We start from the raw sequence: 16,704 nt of genomic DNA, 5'->3' as shown, positions 1-16,704 counted from the left end.
GACTAACTCTAAGAACAGACAGGAACAAACTCGCTGCCCCAGCAACAATAAAGCACCAAACAATAACGCAATCAGATATTATTCCTATTCAAAAAGAATATATGTGACGTTTTCAAGTACTTGAATAGAACCCCTGGTCCAATACATAGTTTACAAGTATTCAATTCAATTTATTTTTTATATAGCGTCAAATCATAACAGAAGTTATCTGGAGACGCTTTATATATAGAGCAGGTCTTAGACCGTACTCAGGTGATACACAGGTGATAAAGGGTTAATTGGTATCTTGTATGTTTAAATATGTTTTGTACCCCTGTAGAATCTGGACGCTCCAACTCTGCAGAACCTCTCCTTCACCCTGAACTCCAATCAGCTGTTGGCTGTGATCGGATCCGTGGGAGCTGGAAAGGTCAGATATCTCCTCGTCATTTCGGAGTCAGAAGGCAGCTTGATGTAGTAGAATAAGAAAACAGCTTAGGTAGAAGTGTTCAGGTAGTTTGTGTACATCATCAGTCAGCTCTTTCTGTCTTTGTTCTTTGTTCCTTCCAGTCATCCCTGCTGAGCACCATCCTGGGAGAGCTGCCTAACGAAAAGGGGGTGCTGAAGGTCAAAGGTCAGCTGACCTACGCCGCCCAGCAGCCCTGGGTGTTCCCCGGAACCGTCCGCAGTAACATCCTGTTTGGGAAAGAGCTCAACCCCCAGAAGTACGAGAGAGTCCTCCGAGCCTGCGCTCTGAAGAGGGTGAGTTTAATTATTACTTTAGATTACGTGAATCTGCAGCACTGTACACCCAGTAAATGTTACAATTTAGATAAAGTCTTGACTCATTACATCTTAAAACAATATACAGCACACTACAGAGCAAGTTCACCTCACTTAGGCTCTCTTTGATGCAAATGACTTCACTAATCCTGGATCTGTGGTCTCACACAGCTGGTTACCAACCAAACTCCTCATCATTCAATCATTATGTAATAATAGCAGTAACAACAGAGCAGCATATTTACTGTCAAATTATTTCACTGCAGCCATAAAAAGTAATGATTCTTCAATTTAAAAGTTACGAACACTAAGAATGAAGGAATAATTTACTCCATCTAACGTAGCGCGGCCACACGGGAGATTTTCATCAGATGGTATCTAGTAAAATTCTCTATCACGCTTCACATGGATTCCATGGAGTTGTTGACATAATCAAAGAACCATTGTGTTCAATCCACTTCACCACCCAGACACACACACACAAGCAATGACAGTAATCAAGTAAGTCCGTAATCTTGGCGTTGTAAAATTTTTTGGTTGTCGAGGATATGAGTAAGTAAATGTGAGATTTCTCCAACCAGCTGCTGGTCTGCTGGACCAAAGAGACCAGCAGCAAGCGGTGCACATCTAAAAGACAAAACGGAAAGCCACAATAGCTCTAAAAACAAGCTGACTAGGTGCTGTTCATTCATTCTTCACCTACTGACAGCAGTGACCTGTCAAAATGATCCTCAGGCAGCAGTATTATCTTTCTGCCTGCAGGCTAACTGTATTTGAGTAGCTGAGAGGCTGAGCTGAAGACTGTTGTGGATGGTTACAGATTTTCTAATGCTTTGTGGCTTAATGTGAGAAGCTGCTTCTCAAGTTCATCAAGATAATGAAGCACTTAAGAAAGTTGAACAATTTCAACTCCTACCTGGCAATACTGTCCGCCTTGGACTCGGCGCCCATCAGGAGGTCCCTTTTGTTGATGCTAGCTAATGGCTAATGCCTAACCTGAACCATTCAAGGTCAATGCCTAACTTCAATCATTCGAGGCCAATGCCTATCCATGGTTAAGGAACCATGTGAGGTCAATGCCTAACTTCAATCATTCGAGGCCAATACCTAACCATGGTTAAGGAACCATGTGAGGTCAATGCCTAACTCTAACCATCTCACGAGAGCTTTGCAATTTGCGAGTTACTGTGAGATGTCACTGTGACCTCCCGTCTGTCCCATTCTCACGAATGTGATATCTCAGGAATGCCTGGACGGATCGGCACAAAGATCACTGTGACCTCACAAAAAACATGTTTTTGGCCATAACTCAAGAATTCATATGCAAAGTATGGTAATTTCACACAAACATCTAACAGGTTAGAATGATGAAGTGATGCCATTTGGGACAGACATGGATGTAAACTGCACCTTGACCGGTAATTCTAGTTTAAGCCATGCTCGTCAGTTTGACCTCAATCTGTCCATTGCTTTGTTTCGTCTGTGGAGAACTACACCGATCTGGGCGCTACTGGGTGTTATGTAACCGCACGTCTTAGAATATGACCGAGGGTGCCACCCTCTGCTCGGCTGTCTGACTGGTATTAACACCAGAGCGTGAGCTATGATTGCACTTAACTGTCAGAATTATCTCACCAAGCTGTATCCAGTAAATGAGTTACCTGTGAGTCATGTGACTGTCCACATAGAATTGGACATAATGAACCTAAATTATCTAAATAAAAGCTCAGCTCTGACGCAGACACACACACATCATTGTCTTTGATTGGCCCTTTAATGGTAGTATTGTCTGACCCACAGACAACTTCCTCTCATTTAATCTGTGACTTATCTATAAGTCCATCTTTTTTTATATAACGATGTCTGACAGCAATATGCTGACTCACTGAGTGTGTTAAGTAACTCTGCTGTCGTCGGCTTGTCTAATTGTTTAGTTTGACACAAAATGTTGAGTTTCCTTCAGCGCCCTAAGGGATGAAGTAAGAGTGTGAGATATTAACATGCAGGAAAAGTAGATTGAATGAACTGGAGAAACACGTTTTCTTTGCCGTGTAAGCTTTATATAAGAAAAGACAAACAGAATTTGACACACATCTGTCATGTTTAGTATAATTTGGACTTAAATAGGGCTGCAGCTAATGCTCATTTTCATTATTGATTCATCTGCCGATTGTTCAATTAATTATAGGTTTAATGGGTTAATCGTATTGTTCATAAAATGTCAAATTGGGAAAAATTTCCATCACAATTTGCAGTCAACAAAATCAACATTTTCTTGATTTATTTTAGCAACAGTCAGAAATCCAAAGATATTTAGTTTACAAAGATTGGAAAATGTGCACTTTTAGGAAACTGGCACCTCCAAATGTTTGCTTTAAAAATGAATTGACTAATTGTTTGAGCCTTACACTTAAACATGACTTGTTCTTGTCGTGGACCCTTTTAACTGTACAAAGCAGCCTCAGGTTGTATAACACAGGTGTGTCTGTTCCTGAGTCAGGCGACACTTGCTCTGGTATCCAAGTAAAGCATCTTGATTGTGTCATTTCAAGTGTTGTAACATCTGTCCTGGTGGCCTAAAGGTTTTGTGTGCCGACCATGTGGTTGGGTTAATGCTCCCTGTCACCTCTCTGTTGTCCACTTTAAAAAAATGTGTAGAAAAGAAACATCACTGTGTCGTTGATCCTGTCCCTGTGAGAAGTGAAAGCGTCACATTTTGCATACCTTTTTGAAGATATACTACAACTTCAGTGCGTCTGTTGTGGTGTCTGCGAGTTCCAGATTCATTCTGACTGTTTTGTGCAGGACATGGAGCTGCTCCCAGACGGAGACCTGACACTGATCGGGGACAGAGGAGCCACACTCAGCGGGGGACAGAAAGCTCGAGTCAACCTGGCGAGGTATTAGCGTATATGATGATTAGATAAATTGTCACTCACAGTGCAGAGTTGACCCAAAGATTGTTTCAAAGGCAACTAGCAGAAAACCAACTTTCCACATAGGTGTAGCAGCTACATGCTAACAAAGTCATGTGTGTCTTCAGGGCGGTGTATCAGGATGCAGACATCTACCTCCTGGATGATCCTCTGAGTGCTGTGGACGCCGAGGTCGGGAGACACCTCTTCGAACAGTGAGTGATTGAAGACTTGCAGTTCAAGTTCGTCAACGCACACATTATAGAGCGGCAGGATAAGGTCTCCAACGCTGTTACACCACGGCACGGGGGGGGTGGGGGGTTTTATTTGATCTACCAAACAGGAAGATACCGGAGAGAGAGCTTCAAAGCTGCAGAGGGAAGCCTGCAGCGTTGGATCTCAACAGGAGAAAGTTCCCGTAAAAAGAGGGGTGGAGATGTATCTGCATTATTGAATCATGTTTTCCTTCAGTGCTCCATTAGTTAATAGTGTTGTTGTAGGTTTTGAACGTTGCTTTGAAACAAAATGAGAACAGACAGAGATGAAGGAAAAGTGTTTTCAGTACTAAAGCTGAGCAGGAAGAGGTGCGGTGCTGCTGGTGTCAGGCAGACAATAGAGGTTGGTCCCGCTCTTCCTGTTAGACTTTCCGCCTGGATGACACAATCCCACTGACTGTAACTATAACAAGGAATAAGCACACGCAGTTACAGTAAATCTACTTTGTTTTTCTATCTAGCTGCTGCTCTGTTAATAAGCAGCAGCTTAATATGTGTGTTAGTGCTAAAACCTGACCCGTTCTTCTCTGTATGTCCGTCTATCAGGTGTATCTGTGGCCTTCTGAAGAACAAGCTTCGTATCCTGGTCACCCACCAGCTGCAGTACCTGCAGTCAGCCGACCAGATTGTGGTCCTCAAGGAGGTCGGTGCCTCTACACAGTAAAATAATAACCCTGTGTACACAAACTTAACTCTGTCTGGACGTTTGTTTTACTCTCCAACACAATGGGCCTCATGCAAGAACTAGGTAGTCCCAATAGCGATACCTGGGCTTTGGGTATGGGCCGATAACGAGTACCGATCCGGTACCAGTGTTTAATTAATAAGCTGTACGGTAGTTATGATCAGGACTGATGATAGTTAAACAATTTAACTCGGTTAAAGTGGAAAATATATATGTTTCTTTATTTTTTCCCCAATACTATATTTATTGCTTTTTTGTTCATTTTGAAACAACAGAACAAACATTCACAAAGGTCCCCAATAACAATATTCTCGGTACAAAGAAACCTTATCAAATATAATATTAATATAAAATAAGCCATTATAGATACAGGAAAAAAAATACATGCACAAAAAATTCAAATTAAAATCAAATAAAAAGAATATACACAAGTAAAAAATATATATATATTTTTTTTAAAGAATAAAATAAAATATATATATATATATATACATATAAGCATGTACAGTATATACACAAAGAAAAATATATAATTTAATCAATTAAAAATCTACAATTCAGTCAGAAAATAATATTAACATATAATCTCATGGCAGTTTTTGAAGGACATCATCAACTTATTTTTTTTTTTTAAAGTGAGGCACAAGGGGTTAAAATAAATGATGACTTTCTTGACTTTCTCCACAGAATTACATGTGTTCATCTGAATGAATTTAGAGTTTAAATATGCTCTTCCTCCATATCAGAGTCATGTGCCAATTTACTGTACTGACAGTTTGTACAATTCAGGACAAACTGAACAGCTGCTGGTAACAGCCTGTTCTGTAACCAGCCTGACTGTTAGTGTTTCAAGACATCAGCAACTTTGTGTAATTAAATGTATCATCCCATAAACTTGTCAAAATGTGCGTATACATGATGATGTAATGTTTGTGTCGGCAGTGGTGATGTAAACAGATGTGTCCTAACTGTGTGTGTGTGCTTGTGTCAGGGTCACATGGTGGCGAAGGGGAGGTACGCGGAGCTGCAGCGGTCCGGGTTGGACTTCACCTCCCTGCTGAAGAAGGAGGAGGAGGAGGAGCAGCAGCAGCAGCCTCCTCAAGACATCCTGGTCAGGAACAGGACTCTGTCCGAGAACTCCGTGCTCTCTCACACCTCCTCCGTGCACTCGGTCAAAGACGGAGACCACTTACCGGTTAGTACGCCTCGCTGCTTGTTTATCAGAACATCACGAACATGTCCAACGTGTTGTCTTAGTTTCTCCGGAGGAGGGCAAGTTCAGTTTTCAGAACTAGGGTGAAGGTACAGATATCATATGAAACTAGAAAAACCTAAGGAATCCATTGGGGCCAACCATGTCATACTATTATGTTGGGAAGGAGGCTAAATAACGCTCAAAAGTGACCTCAAGATATGTGAATGAAAACTATTTTTTTTTAATGCAGTATACATGTGTTGTTTTCGCCTATTTTAAAATGGTGTGTTTGAATATTTCTGCATACTGGGGTCTCTAAACAGTCTTGGAATTACATAAATTGGGTATCACTGTAAAGCTGAGACTCTTGTGGATCCAATGAGCCCAACTGTATTCATGTGTGATGATGTTAGTCCCCATAGGAGACATTTCATTGTAGTGAGACCATTTTTTAAAACTTGACATCACTGTATAAACTGACCTGTGGTGACCTCTAGGATAATCACAGCCTCATGAAGCTTTACAGCCACAAACTAGAGACCTACAGCATTCAGAGGATGGATGGCTTTCCTATGCAGACTGACAATTAGGGAGTTTCTGAGCAGTTTACACAACAGAAGTGCTCGCCATCCAATCGCCCAAAAATGCAATTCTTGCAGAAATCTGTTCTAAACCCTTATACACTTTCACAATCAATTTTAATTAATGAGTTAATGTTATTTCTGATTTATGACAAGAACAACTTGACACATAGTGCTGAGCTGCATCTCAAATTAATCTTCAGGTTCCCAGCTTTCAGATGATGTACACCACTTCTATGAGTCATCTACTGTTGACCTGCTATCTCCCCTAAAGACCCCCTGTACCCCTCTAAAAAAAAGACAAAAAACAGGTCTATTATGGGTCCTGCTAAAACGTTTCTCTCCACGTGGTGTTCTAATCTACATGAGTTAATCCGGTGTCGTCCACGCAGGCAGAGACGGTGCAGACGGTACCAGAGGAGAGTCGCGCCGAGGGAACCATCGGAGTGGGCCTGTACGTCAAATACCTGAAAGCCGGAGCCCACGTGGTGGTTCTGGTGGTCGTCATACTGGTCAACATTCTGGCTCAGGTACGCAAGAAGCCCAAGGGAGGGTACAAATGACTTGAGGAAAAGTTCATTTCACTTTCTACTTGTTCTATAGTGAGGAAATGTGAAACAGCAAAGTTTTATTGTCCTCTGCACATAATGAATTAGTTATCCCTTTCTTGAAATTAAAAAAAAAACGCTAACCTATTGCCTGTTCTTTTGTGTCTTCTAGGTAGCTTTCATCATGCAGGACTGGTGGCTGGCTCACTGGTAAGTTTGAAATATACTGAATATTAACCCCCAGTGTTGCTACACTCCTCACAGGTCTCTGATTTAGTTCTTTTTGTGTAACTTTGTACCGTTCTGACCGATCAGGGCCGACGAGCAGGAGAAGCTGAACGTCACTGTCGTCATCCAGAACGGACTGAACGTCACCGCAGAGCTGGATACTACCTTCTACCTGTGCATTTACGGAGGTAATGTGACGCCGCGCGTTGCACTCTGTGTACTCTGTGTACTGTGTGTACTGCGTGCCGTCTCAGTGGTGTAAAGGAGAATATTGTGTCCACAGGTTTGACTGCTGCCACCATCGTCTTTGGCTTCATCAGGAATCTATGGCTGTTCCACGTGATGGTGAGGTGCGCACAGAATCTGCACAACCGCATGTTCAACTGCATCCTCAGAACGCCGGTGCGCTTCTTTGACATCAACCCCATTGGTAAGTTACCTCTAGTTAATGAGCATGTATTGATAGTAATTGAGGCATTAGTTGAATGAATTATAAAATGTTCTGTATCGTTCAAAAGTGCAGATCTACAGATGGAGAACATTTGCGCCAGTAGAACAAGCATTTTGTGTCCTTTACTCCCACCCTTATTAGCTTTGAGCAAATAGAAACTCTGATATGATTGTCCATAGTAAGATATTCTCTCCTTTCTCTCCTCAGGAAGAGTCTTGAACAGGTTTTCAAAGGACATCGGCCAGCTGGACTCTAACATGCCGTGGACGTTCGTGGACTTCATTCAGGTGAGGAGAGATCGGAACAATGGAAAGTGATACGTATCGTCGTAAAAACGTATCGTTACACCCCTACCTGCTTGACATCAGTGTGTGTGAAACAGTAAACATGTATTTGTTGTGCCTCCTCTCCGAGCAGGTGTTCCTGCAGATCCTCAGCGTGATCGCCGTGGCGGTGTCGGTGATCCCCTGGATCCTCATCCCGGTCCTCCCCCTCCTCCTCTTCTTCCTCTACCTGCGGCGCTACTTCCTGCAGACCTCCAGAAACATCAAACGCCTCGAGTCTACCAGTGAGTGTTCCTGACCATTTTTCCTGCCATTTCAACATCACCTTATATATTATCTTGAATAGCTAAACCAGAGATATACAATTGATAAGTCACACCTTTTATTTTATTGTGTTATTGAAAACATGTGGGCATACATATACACAACATACACGCTGATTACTTTGTAAAACAGACCAAATAAATGCGTTTTAGCGGAGTAAACAAACAGAATGTACACTGCCTTTCATATTAGATCCAATGTTATAAGTAGCAGGCTCCCTCATGTGGCTCAACGGTGTACTGCAAATATAAATATTAAAAGACTATGGAGGAAATTCTGCAAATTTACAGTATGCAGGCTGGACACAACAACCATAATATGTTAGTGAGTTGAAATGGCTTTTGTTTTTCATCTCTCCTGCAGCTCGGAGTCCAGTGTTCTCCCACCTGTCGTCGTCTCTTCAGGGCCTGTGGACCATCCGAGCCTTTGGAGCTGAGGAGAGGTTCCAGAAAGCCTTCGATGCCCAGCAGGACCTGCACTCAGGTTCTCCTCTCACTATTAGATTCACTTCTCATCAATATGAAGCGTCTGTGAGCTGCGTCAGTCCAGTGTCTATAATATTTGTCCTCGTCCTGAACAGAGGCCTGGTTCTTGTTCCTGACCACCTCCCGCTGGTTCGCCGTCCGTCTCGACGGCATCTGCTCCATCTTTGTTACCATCACCACCTTTGGCTGCCTGCTGCTCAGAGACCGTAAGGAACATCTTTTAACAATAAAGGCATAGTGTGGGTGTTTTGAAGAGGGGTTGTATGAGGTACTTATCCACTATGTTCAAATACAAGACATTAATTGTTTTGCTAAAAGAGAGAAGAGTGTCTTCTACTGCAAGAGAACCTGAAATGTCTTTGTCCTGGTTCTGTTAGAGATGGATGCCGGCTCCGTCGGTCTGGCTCTGTCCTACTCCGTCACACTGATGGGCATGTTTCAGTGGGGGGTCAGGCAGAGTGCAGAGGTGGAGAACCTGGTAAGATATTCCTTTTGTCTTTGACTTTATTTACAACTTGTATTTGTAGCTGAATGATTTATGCACATTATTTAGTAGGCGGGGCAGAAAGAATTGACACAGTAAAGTATTGCGATGTTTTGCCTGGCAATATTGTTTCAAACTTTTTATTTTTTTTATAACTTTATTAAGTTTTTCAACAAATAATTGAACGAATAGATAAATTATAATTAAAACAATAATATTAAAAATAATAATAATAATAATAATAATAAATAGTAATAAATAATAATAATAAAAAACAAATAAATGTAAATGTAGAAAAGATGGTTAATTAAATGTGTATGAAAACAAAGGGACTTGGTTTGTTACAATTAGAAACACCAGTAATCTATTACACGTATATACGGTATATTCACATATACATACCCACAATATACACATTTAAACATAGACAGACACAGCTAAGTATACATTGTAGCAGTAAACGAATCGGCAATGTCACATGAATAAGGCTCAATTATCCGGCGTTTAAAGCATCGCCTATTCTCGATACTAATATTCAGAAAGGAAGACGAGAGAGACGAGATTTCCTGTAGTATTTACTAGGGATGATATACATTAATATTCCTTGACAACAAAACTCACCATCCATCACTTAAAGAGGAAATTGTTTAGCAGGAAAAACAACACATCATCATTGATAATCAATACCAAGAAACTGTTGAACACAGTGCTGAGTTTTGGTTTGACCTCTTTGGTCACATCAGTAACCTGTATCTTTACTGTCTTCAGATGACGTCAGTGGAGAGAGTGGTGGAGTACACTGAACTGGAGAGTGAAGCACCCTGGGAAACCAACAAGCGTCCTCCTCCCGATTGGCCCAGCAAAGGCCTGGTGACCTTCGACCGCGTCAGCTTCTCCTACGGCGGCGACGGACCGATGGTGCTGCAGAACCTGAAAGCAATGTTCCGACCCAAAGAGAAGGTCAGCCATCGTTAGTCTTCAGAGGACTGAATTCATCACGTTCAACCTAAACTAATACATTAAACCAGATTCTTCTCTCCCGTGCGTCAGGTTGGTATTGTGGGCAGAACCGGTGCTGGGAAAAGCTCTCTGGTCTCAGCTCTGTTCCGCCTGGCTGAACCTCAGGGGAAGATCTACATCGACGGGGTTCTGACCTCTGAGATCGGCCTCCACGACCTGCGCCAGAAGATGTCCATCATTCCTCAAGTAAACATCAGCTGATCTCTTATTGGCTGTTAAAACGCACACACGCAGAGGATGCCTATTCCAGAATAAGAGCTCTTAACCTGAGCCCAAAACAGAAACACTTTACCAATTACAAAGGTTAAAATAGCTGGAGACTAAACTACATTAAAGTCCTCCCCCTCCCCTGTTTTCCAGGACCCAGTGCTGTTTACAGGCTCCATGAGGAAGAACTTGGACCCTTTCAGCCAGCACACCGATGAAGACCTGTGGAAGGCTCTGGAGGAGGTCAGCATCCAATCAGCACACTCCAACAGTTGAGCTTCTAGCTCTTACTGTCGCCTGCGTCAGGCAATCACTCCGTCTGTGTTTCCCTGCAGGTGCAGCTGAAGTTCGTGGTGGAGGAGCTGCCCGGGAAGTTGGAGACGGTTCTGGCCGAGTCGGGCTCCAACTTCAGCGTGGGCCAGAGGCAGCTGGTGTGTCTGGCCAGAGCCGTCCTGAGGAAGAACCGCATCCTGGTCATCGACGAGGCCACGGCCAACGTGGACCCCAGGTACCGCTGACACAACTCACCTCACTGGCAGTCGTCGTAGAACGCAAAAAAATGCATGCCACGACTGTTACAAACTCAAAAGATCACACCATCAAAAGTGTATTGTTCTAATCAAAGACAGTCTTCATTTTACTCGCGGCTCAGGTAGTAAAATGTGTTTCTTTAACCGTTTCTATACCGTGTCCCTGCAGGACAGATGAGCTGATCCAGAAAACCATCCGGGACAAGTTCAGAGAATGCACCGTGCTCACTATAGCTCATCGTCTCAACACCATCATAGACAGCGACAGGATACTGGTGAGTCCTCCTACTCATAGAGTACTTGTTTATCATCATAGAAGTCATAGTATGCCATAAAAAATGTAATTTTATAGTACGTCATGAAGTCATAAAAGGTCATAGTATTGTATGCCATATGAAAAGTTAAAGTATAGTATGTCACATAAATAGTCAAAGTATAGTATGCTATAAAAAGTTATAGTATAGTATGTCATGAAGTTATAAAAAAGTCAAAGTAGGTCTATAGTATGCTATAGTATAGTATGTCTTAAAAAAGTCATAGTATAGTATCTCATATAAAATGTTATAGTATATATAGTTTGCCATAAAGTCATAATATGCCATAAAATGTCATAGTATAGTATAGTATGTCACAAAACATGTCATAATATAGCCATAAAGTCTTAAAAAAGTCATAGTGTAATATGCCATAAAAGGTCAAAGTAGGCCTATAGTATGCTTTAGTATAGCATGGCATAAATTGTCATAGTATAGTATTCCATAAAAAATGTCATAGTAGAATATGGTAAATAAAACCATCGGCATGTTAAAGTTGCTCTTTCAAATGAAAAACGACCATAAACATAAAAAGCCAGGTATCAAAATGACTTTACCTGTTGAAGGATTGTTGCTCTGATGTTGTCATCCGCTGCTTTCAGTGATCCTGTGCAACTCGCCAATCACAGCCTGACCTGAAACAACATGGCACATTTTCTTTTAAAAATCTAACTAAAATGTACAGTTGAATTATTATAATGTGGAAACACTTTTCAGCAATAACCACAAATCTTATTTTGCCTCCAGGTGCTAGATGCAGGGCAAATTCATGCCTATGATGCGCCTTACACCCTGCTTCAAGACCAAGAGGGCATCTTTTATAAGATGGTGCAGCAGACTGGCAAACAGGAGGCAGCGGCTCTACTAGAGGCAGCTAAACAGGTGAGCTTTAACCCCTCAAACACTTTCTATATACACACTTTAAAATGTTAAAAGCTTTCATGTTTAAGTGAATCTGACTTTGCAAAACGATGTGTCTTTAAAGGCGTACGACAGCAGAAGCCATCTCATATCAAACGGACATGCAGAAACAGCAGACGGTAGCTTGGTTATCTTTGAGACCGCTCTGTGAGCCTCAGGGACTCGCTGCTTCGCCAGAAGACTTCACAAAGTGCCTGGGCTCGTACCGCGCCCCCCCTCCAGCCTCTGAGGTAGCACACAGGGCCTGAAGGTAAAAGGCCTCATCCACTCCGGCTGGTGAGGAGACGGGATCTGACGAGGCTGCGGCCTCACCGCGGCCTTGAACCGGCTGAGCCAAATATACGCACTTTACTTTACTTTAAGTAGCGTGGAAATCACTGCTGTAAACAAAATCTAAATAGAGCACTATTTATTTTCTATGCTTAATATTTATCGTATGTTAACAAAATTGCCTCAGAGATATTGCTCTTACATGGCCACATAGTCCTTATAAAACTCTAAGTGCCTTATTATTTCAAGAGTGCAGCAGTTTGTACACGTTAATCTAAAGAATGATATCTATCCAAAGTTGCCTTGTGTTTGTATAAAAAAAAAATACTGATTACCAAATGTAACAAATTTCACAGCAACATACATTTCTGCAAAAAATCTGTTTTGTACGTTGACGTCTTGAAATTTGACTGCAGATTACACTTTATTTTTTACCAGTTTCAAATGCGTCATGACTATCTGACATGTTATAACTGCCAATTTTTACATTTTATTATGTTAAATGCTGCATAAACACCTACAGATCTTACTTTAGTGATGTCTTTCAGATCAACCTACACACTCGTTTAGTATATTTACACAGAAAAGACAAAAAGTTTATCACCTAATGGAGTCTGTTATACAGCAGTCTCTCTAAATCTTGCCTCAGGCAGAATTTTTTTTATGGTATACTATACTGTGACATTTTTTATCGCATCCTATGCTCGGAGGAACTACAAGCTGTTAAAACAGAAGTGAAACGTCGAGGAAAGGGAAGAACTAAGGCTGTTAAATCGACCTCTGAAGAGGAGCTGCAGTAGAAAAAGCCGATGAAGTCGGTCAAAGAAGCCAGAGGTGTCAAATTCAGAGTCAAATTCACAGGAGTCTGTGCGAGCTGTGAGAAGGAGAGGAAAGCCTCCTGGACCCCTGCACGCACAAACCCGAAAATCAAAGTCACGTGAAAGCTGGGAAAAGCTCCGTCCACGTCACAGAAGGCGAGCTGCTATAACTGCAGGTGATGCTGGAGAGGAGGCATCACAACACCGTTCTGAGGAGATCCAAGAGGATTGCCAGAAGGAGATGAATGCGTTTGCTGGAGATTCACTGATGCCTAACTCCAACAATGGGATTTTTATTTCTGTTTTATCTTTTTAAGTATGTGTTGTGTATAATGTTTAAGAATTTACACCAGCTATTTTATTCTTAATATGAAAATAAAATGTAACTTTCATAAGACTGGATTCACATCTGTTGCATATTTGAATGTCAAGTTTCTACTTTAGGTGTACAATAAAGTCAGAATATGACAATTATAAATTACTAGGCCTGTCAATCGATTTAAATATTTAATTGCAAATTAATCACATTTTTTTTATCTGTTCAAAATGTACCTTAAAGGGAGATTTGTCAAGTATTTAATACTTTTATCAACATGGGAGTGGACTAATATACTTGCTTTATGCAAATGTATGTTTATGTTTATTATTGGAAATCAATTAACAACACAAAACAATGAGAAATATTGTCCAGAAACCCTCACAGGTACTGCATCTAGCATACAAATATATGATCAGATCATAACATGGCAAACTGCAGCCCAACAGGCAACAACAGCTGTCAGATTTAAAGATAGACGGGGTTTTGGTTGACTGTCTGTCTGTCTCTCTGCACACCTGCCTGTCTATCTGTCTGTCTGCCTGTCTTGTGCAGCTAAAGCAGGACTGGAGAGAGCTGGGACTGTGAAACTTACTCTGCCTGACTTCATTTCATGGTGATTACACGACTTTTCCCACGAATTTAGCTCTTAATTAAGTGTATCTGTTCCATTTGAAATAATGTCATATTATAATTGAATTAGCTCATTTCACATATCTCAACATTGTGACCACAGTTGTTTATGTTTAGAGCAGGGGTCAGCAACATGCGGCTCTTTTGCTCCTCTCCAGTGGCTCCCTGTAGATTTTTAAACATGGAAATTAATAATATATATAATAATTATATATATATATGTATTATTATTTTATCTATCTATTTATCTATTTTATTTTATTTTATTTTAATATAATTTCATTTATTTGTATTTATTTATTTATTCATTCAGTTAGTTTGTTATTGTTTTGTTTCTGCACAATCTCCTGTTCCACACTCCAGTCCAGATGGTGAGTTTTCCTCATTATTATTATTAATATTATTCTTCTTATTATTAGTCTTATTACTATTTATTTTTATTTTTTTTAATAATAATTGTATTTATTTTTTATTTAGTTTCTGCACAATCTCCTGCGCCACACTCCAGTAGTCCAGTAGGTGGAGGTCGCCATTTTGGCTCAAATTCACTATGTTATGCTGTGCTAAGTATTGTCGCCATTTTGGCTCAAATTCACTGTGTTATGCTATGTTAAATAGCGTCACCATTTTGGCTCAAATTCATTATGGCTGCATTCCAAATTGCACACTTTTTCTTTTTTTACTTTTGGTACATACTGCCCTTACAAAATACATACTACTGTTGCATGCAGTATGCACACAATTGGGACATATTACTTTGTCAAAACATTGCACCTTGAACTTTGACCCTCTTGCTTTCATGTTGCAGTCATGTTTTGAATCTGCTGTGTGTGTGTGTGTGTGTGTGTGTGTGTGTGTGTGTGGGTGGGCAGGTTTTGTGTCTTCTGAAATAAGGAGCAATATACTGTATGTCAATATGGAGTTAAATAATGTCATTATTTATTTGTGTTTCAAAGTGTACTTATAAGTTGTTAAAAGTGTGTCCGCCCATGTTTACTCTCAAGTGTGTTTACAATGCGTGCTTCCATTTATTTAATGCACAGCTCGTTTCTTATTGCTTTGCATTGTTTGCTTTCTTTGCTGATAAAAAGTCATTGTGATGGTTTCACAGACATCTTCATAATATTCATGTTCTGTTAAATAAGTCTTTTTTTGTGCAGAGGATTGTGGGTCAGAATAGCCAGTAAAAAATACTGCATTTGACATGCTATGTTTTGGGATATACCAAATCGTTAAAGGCATACTAAATAGTATGGTAGTATGAGTATTGGAGCGCACAGCAGGTTGCATTCCTCTGAGCAGTGAATATATGAGCAAGAGGGGCAAAGTTTGTGCAATGTTATGATGAATTGTATGCATACTGCATGCAACTACTAATTTATAAGGGCAGCTGCAGTACGAACTGAAGGAAAAAGAAAAAGTATACGATTTGGAACGCATATGTTATTCTGTGTTAAGTAGCGTCGCCATTTTGGCTCAAATTCACTGTGTTATGAGTAGTGTCGCCATTTTGGCTCAAATTCACTGTTATGCTGTGTTTGTTAACCAGAACTGTTCCTGCTGTGTTTAACACTGCTAGAGATGGCAGAAGTTATATGTTAATCTCTTTTCTGTTGTTAAAGAAAAATAAATGGGCATTTAGAGTTTGGGATAAAGAAACACACCAGCTGTACTGTTAAAATCACATTTAATTATTGATAATAATAATAATCTTTATTTGTATAGCCCCTTTCTAAACATAGTTTCAAAGTGCTTGCACAGATACAATGAAATACAGACAAAATAAAAACAACAATAAAAGAACATAACCAAATAATGACAAAAAAATAAAACCAGCGGAATCAAAACAAGTTTACATAACATAAGCCAAAAGAGGAAAAGGTGCACCAAGCCGTTGCCTTACGGAGTTAAAAAAGCCTTTTTTGTAAATTATGGAATAGCTTTTCACATCTATCAATAAACTGTTCATCTGTTAAATGTTTCAAAAGTCGCTTAAAGGGTCATTTAATTGCTGTCTTGTAATTGCTTTTCCCCATGTTGTCCATGTATCTGTTTTTATGTTTTTTTTATTTTTTCTCACTCAAAATGTTGTTTGGTTACGATTGCCCAGAAGTCATTATAGATATCTAAATCAATATCCTCCTCACAAACACTAACCATACACTTCCACGCAACACACACACACACACTTATCTTTGTTAATATATTTACTGTATTGTTATTATATATATCTTGTCCTAATTGTTTGTTATCACTATTGTGTAGTCATATTTTTTCTTTATATTAATCTTGTCTCTAGGTGAAGGCTTCAGATAAGCCCAGTGGATTTTTTGCCTCTTCCTGCACTGTATATTATTCATTTATTTTTTTGTTGTGTTGTTTAGTCTTAAACAAACACACAGTGCTGATTTGCATCTCAAATTACTTTACAGGTTCCCAGCTTTCAGATGATGTACAC

General features: G+C 40.3%; 1 protein-coding gene and 1 long non-coding RNA gene across 6 annotated transcripts in view; one reads left to right on the top strand and one right to left on the bottom strand.

The window, feature by feature from the left end:
- LOC119483447 (multidrug resistance-associated protein 4-like) overlaps positions 1 to 16,704 on the top strand; it is a 67,650-nt gene that overhangs the window by 14,335 nt on the left and 36,611 nt on the right. For 2 of the 5 annotated variants that reach the window (XM_037761540.1, XM_037761539.1), the window contains exons 10-26: positions 320 to 409; positions 550 to 741; positions 3,568 to 3,662; positions 3,806 to 3,892; positions 4,499 to 4,595; positions 5,629 to 5,832; positions 6,806 to 6,943; positions 7,134 to 7,171; positions 7,277 to 7,377; positions 7,473 to 7,619; positions 7,848 to 7,927; positions 8,058 to 8,208; positions 8,612 to 8,731; positions 8,829 to 8,939; positions 9,111 to 9,211; positions 9,986 to 10,177; positions 10,268 to 10,423. In XM_037761540.1, coding sequence (XP_037617468.1) covers positions 320 to 409; positions 550 to 741; positions 3,568 to 3,662; positions 3,806 to 3,892; positions 4,499 to 4,595; positions 5,629 to 5,832; positions 6,806 to 6,943; positions 7,134 to 7,171; positions 7,277 to 7,377; positions 7,473 to 7,619; positions 7,848 to 7,927; positions 8,058 to 8,208; positions 8,612 to 8,731; positions 8,829 to 8,939; positions 9,111 to 9,211; positions 9,986 to 10,177; positions 10,268 to 10,423 — 2,100 coding nt within the window. Of the gene's footprint in view, positions 1 to 319; positions 410 to 549; positions 742 to 3,567; positions 3,663 to 3,805; positions 3,893 to 4,498; positions 4,596 to 5,628; positions 5,833 to 6,805; positions 6,944 to 7,133; positions 7,172 to 7,276; positions 7,378 to 7,472; positions 7,620 to 7,847; positions 7,928 to 8,057; positions 8,209 to 8,611; positions 8,732 to 8,828; positions 8,940 to 9,110; positions 9,212 to 9,985; positions 10,178 to 10,267; positions 10,424 to 10,597; positions 10,688 to 10,779; positions 10,953 to 11,143; positions 11,250 to 12,035; positions 12,171 to 12,273; positions 13,776 to 16,704 lie in introns of those variants that run through there. The other 3 variants (XM_037761537.1, XM_037761538.1, XM_037761542.1) reach the window with 3 other exon arrangements.
- LOC119483450 lies at positions 15,283 to 15,996 on the bottom strand. Its single transcript, XR_005205685.1, has 2 exons — positions 15,772 to 15,996; positions 15,283 to 15,731 (listed from the first exon to the last, which is right to left on the bottom strand). It is a non-coding gene; the product is annotated as an uncharacterized LOC119483450 (long non-coding RNA).

Source organism: Sebastes umbrosus, chromosome 24 (assembly GCF_015220745.1).
Source record: "Sebastes umbrosus isolate fSebUmb1 chromosome 24, fSebUmb1.pri, whole genome shotgun sequence".
Classification (NCBI taxonomy): Eukaryota; Metazoa; Chordata; class Actinopteri; order Perciformes; family Sebastidae; genus Sebastes; species Sebastes umbrosus.
Note: the sequence above shows the minus strand (reverse complement) of the source record. Positions and strands in the feature narration are given on the sequence as shown.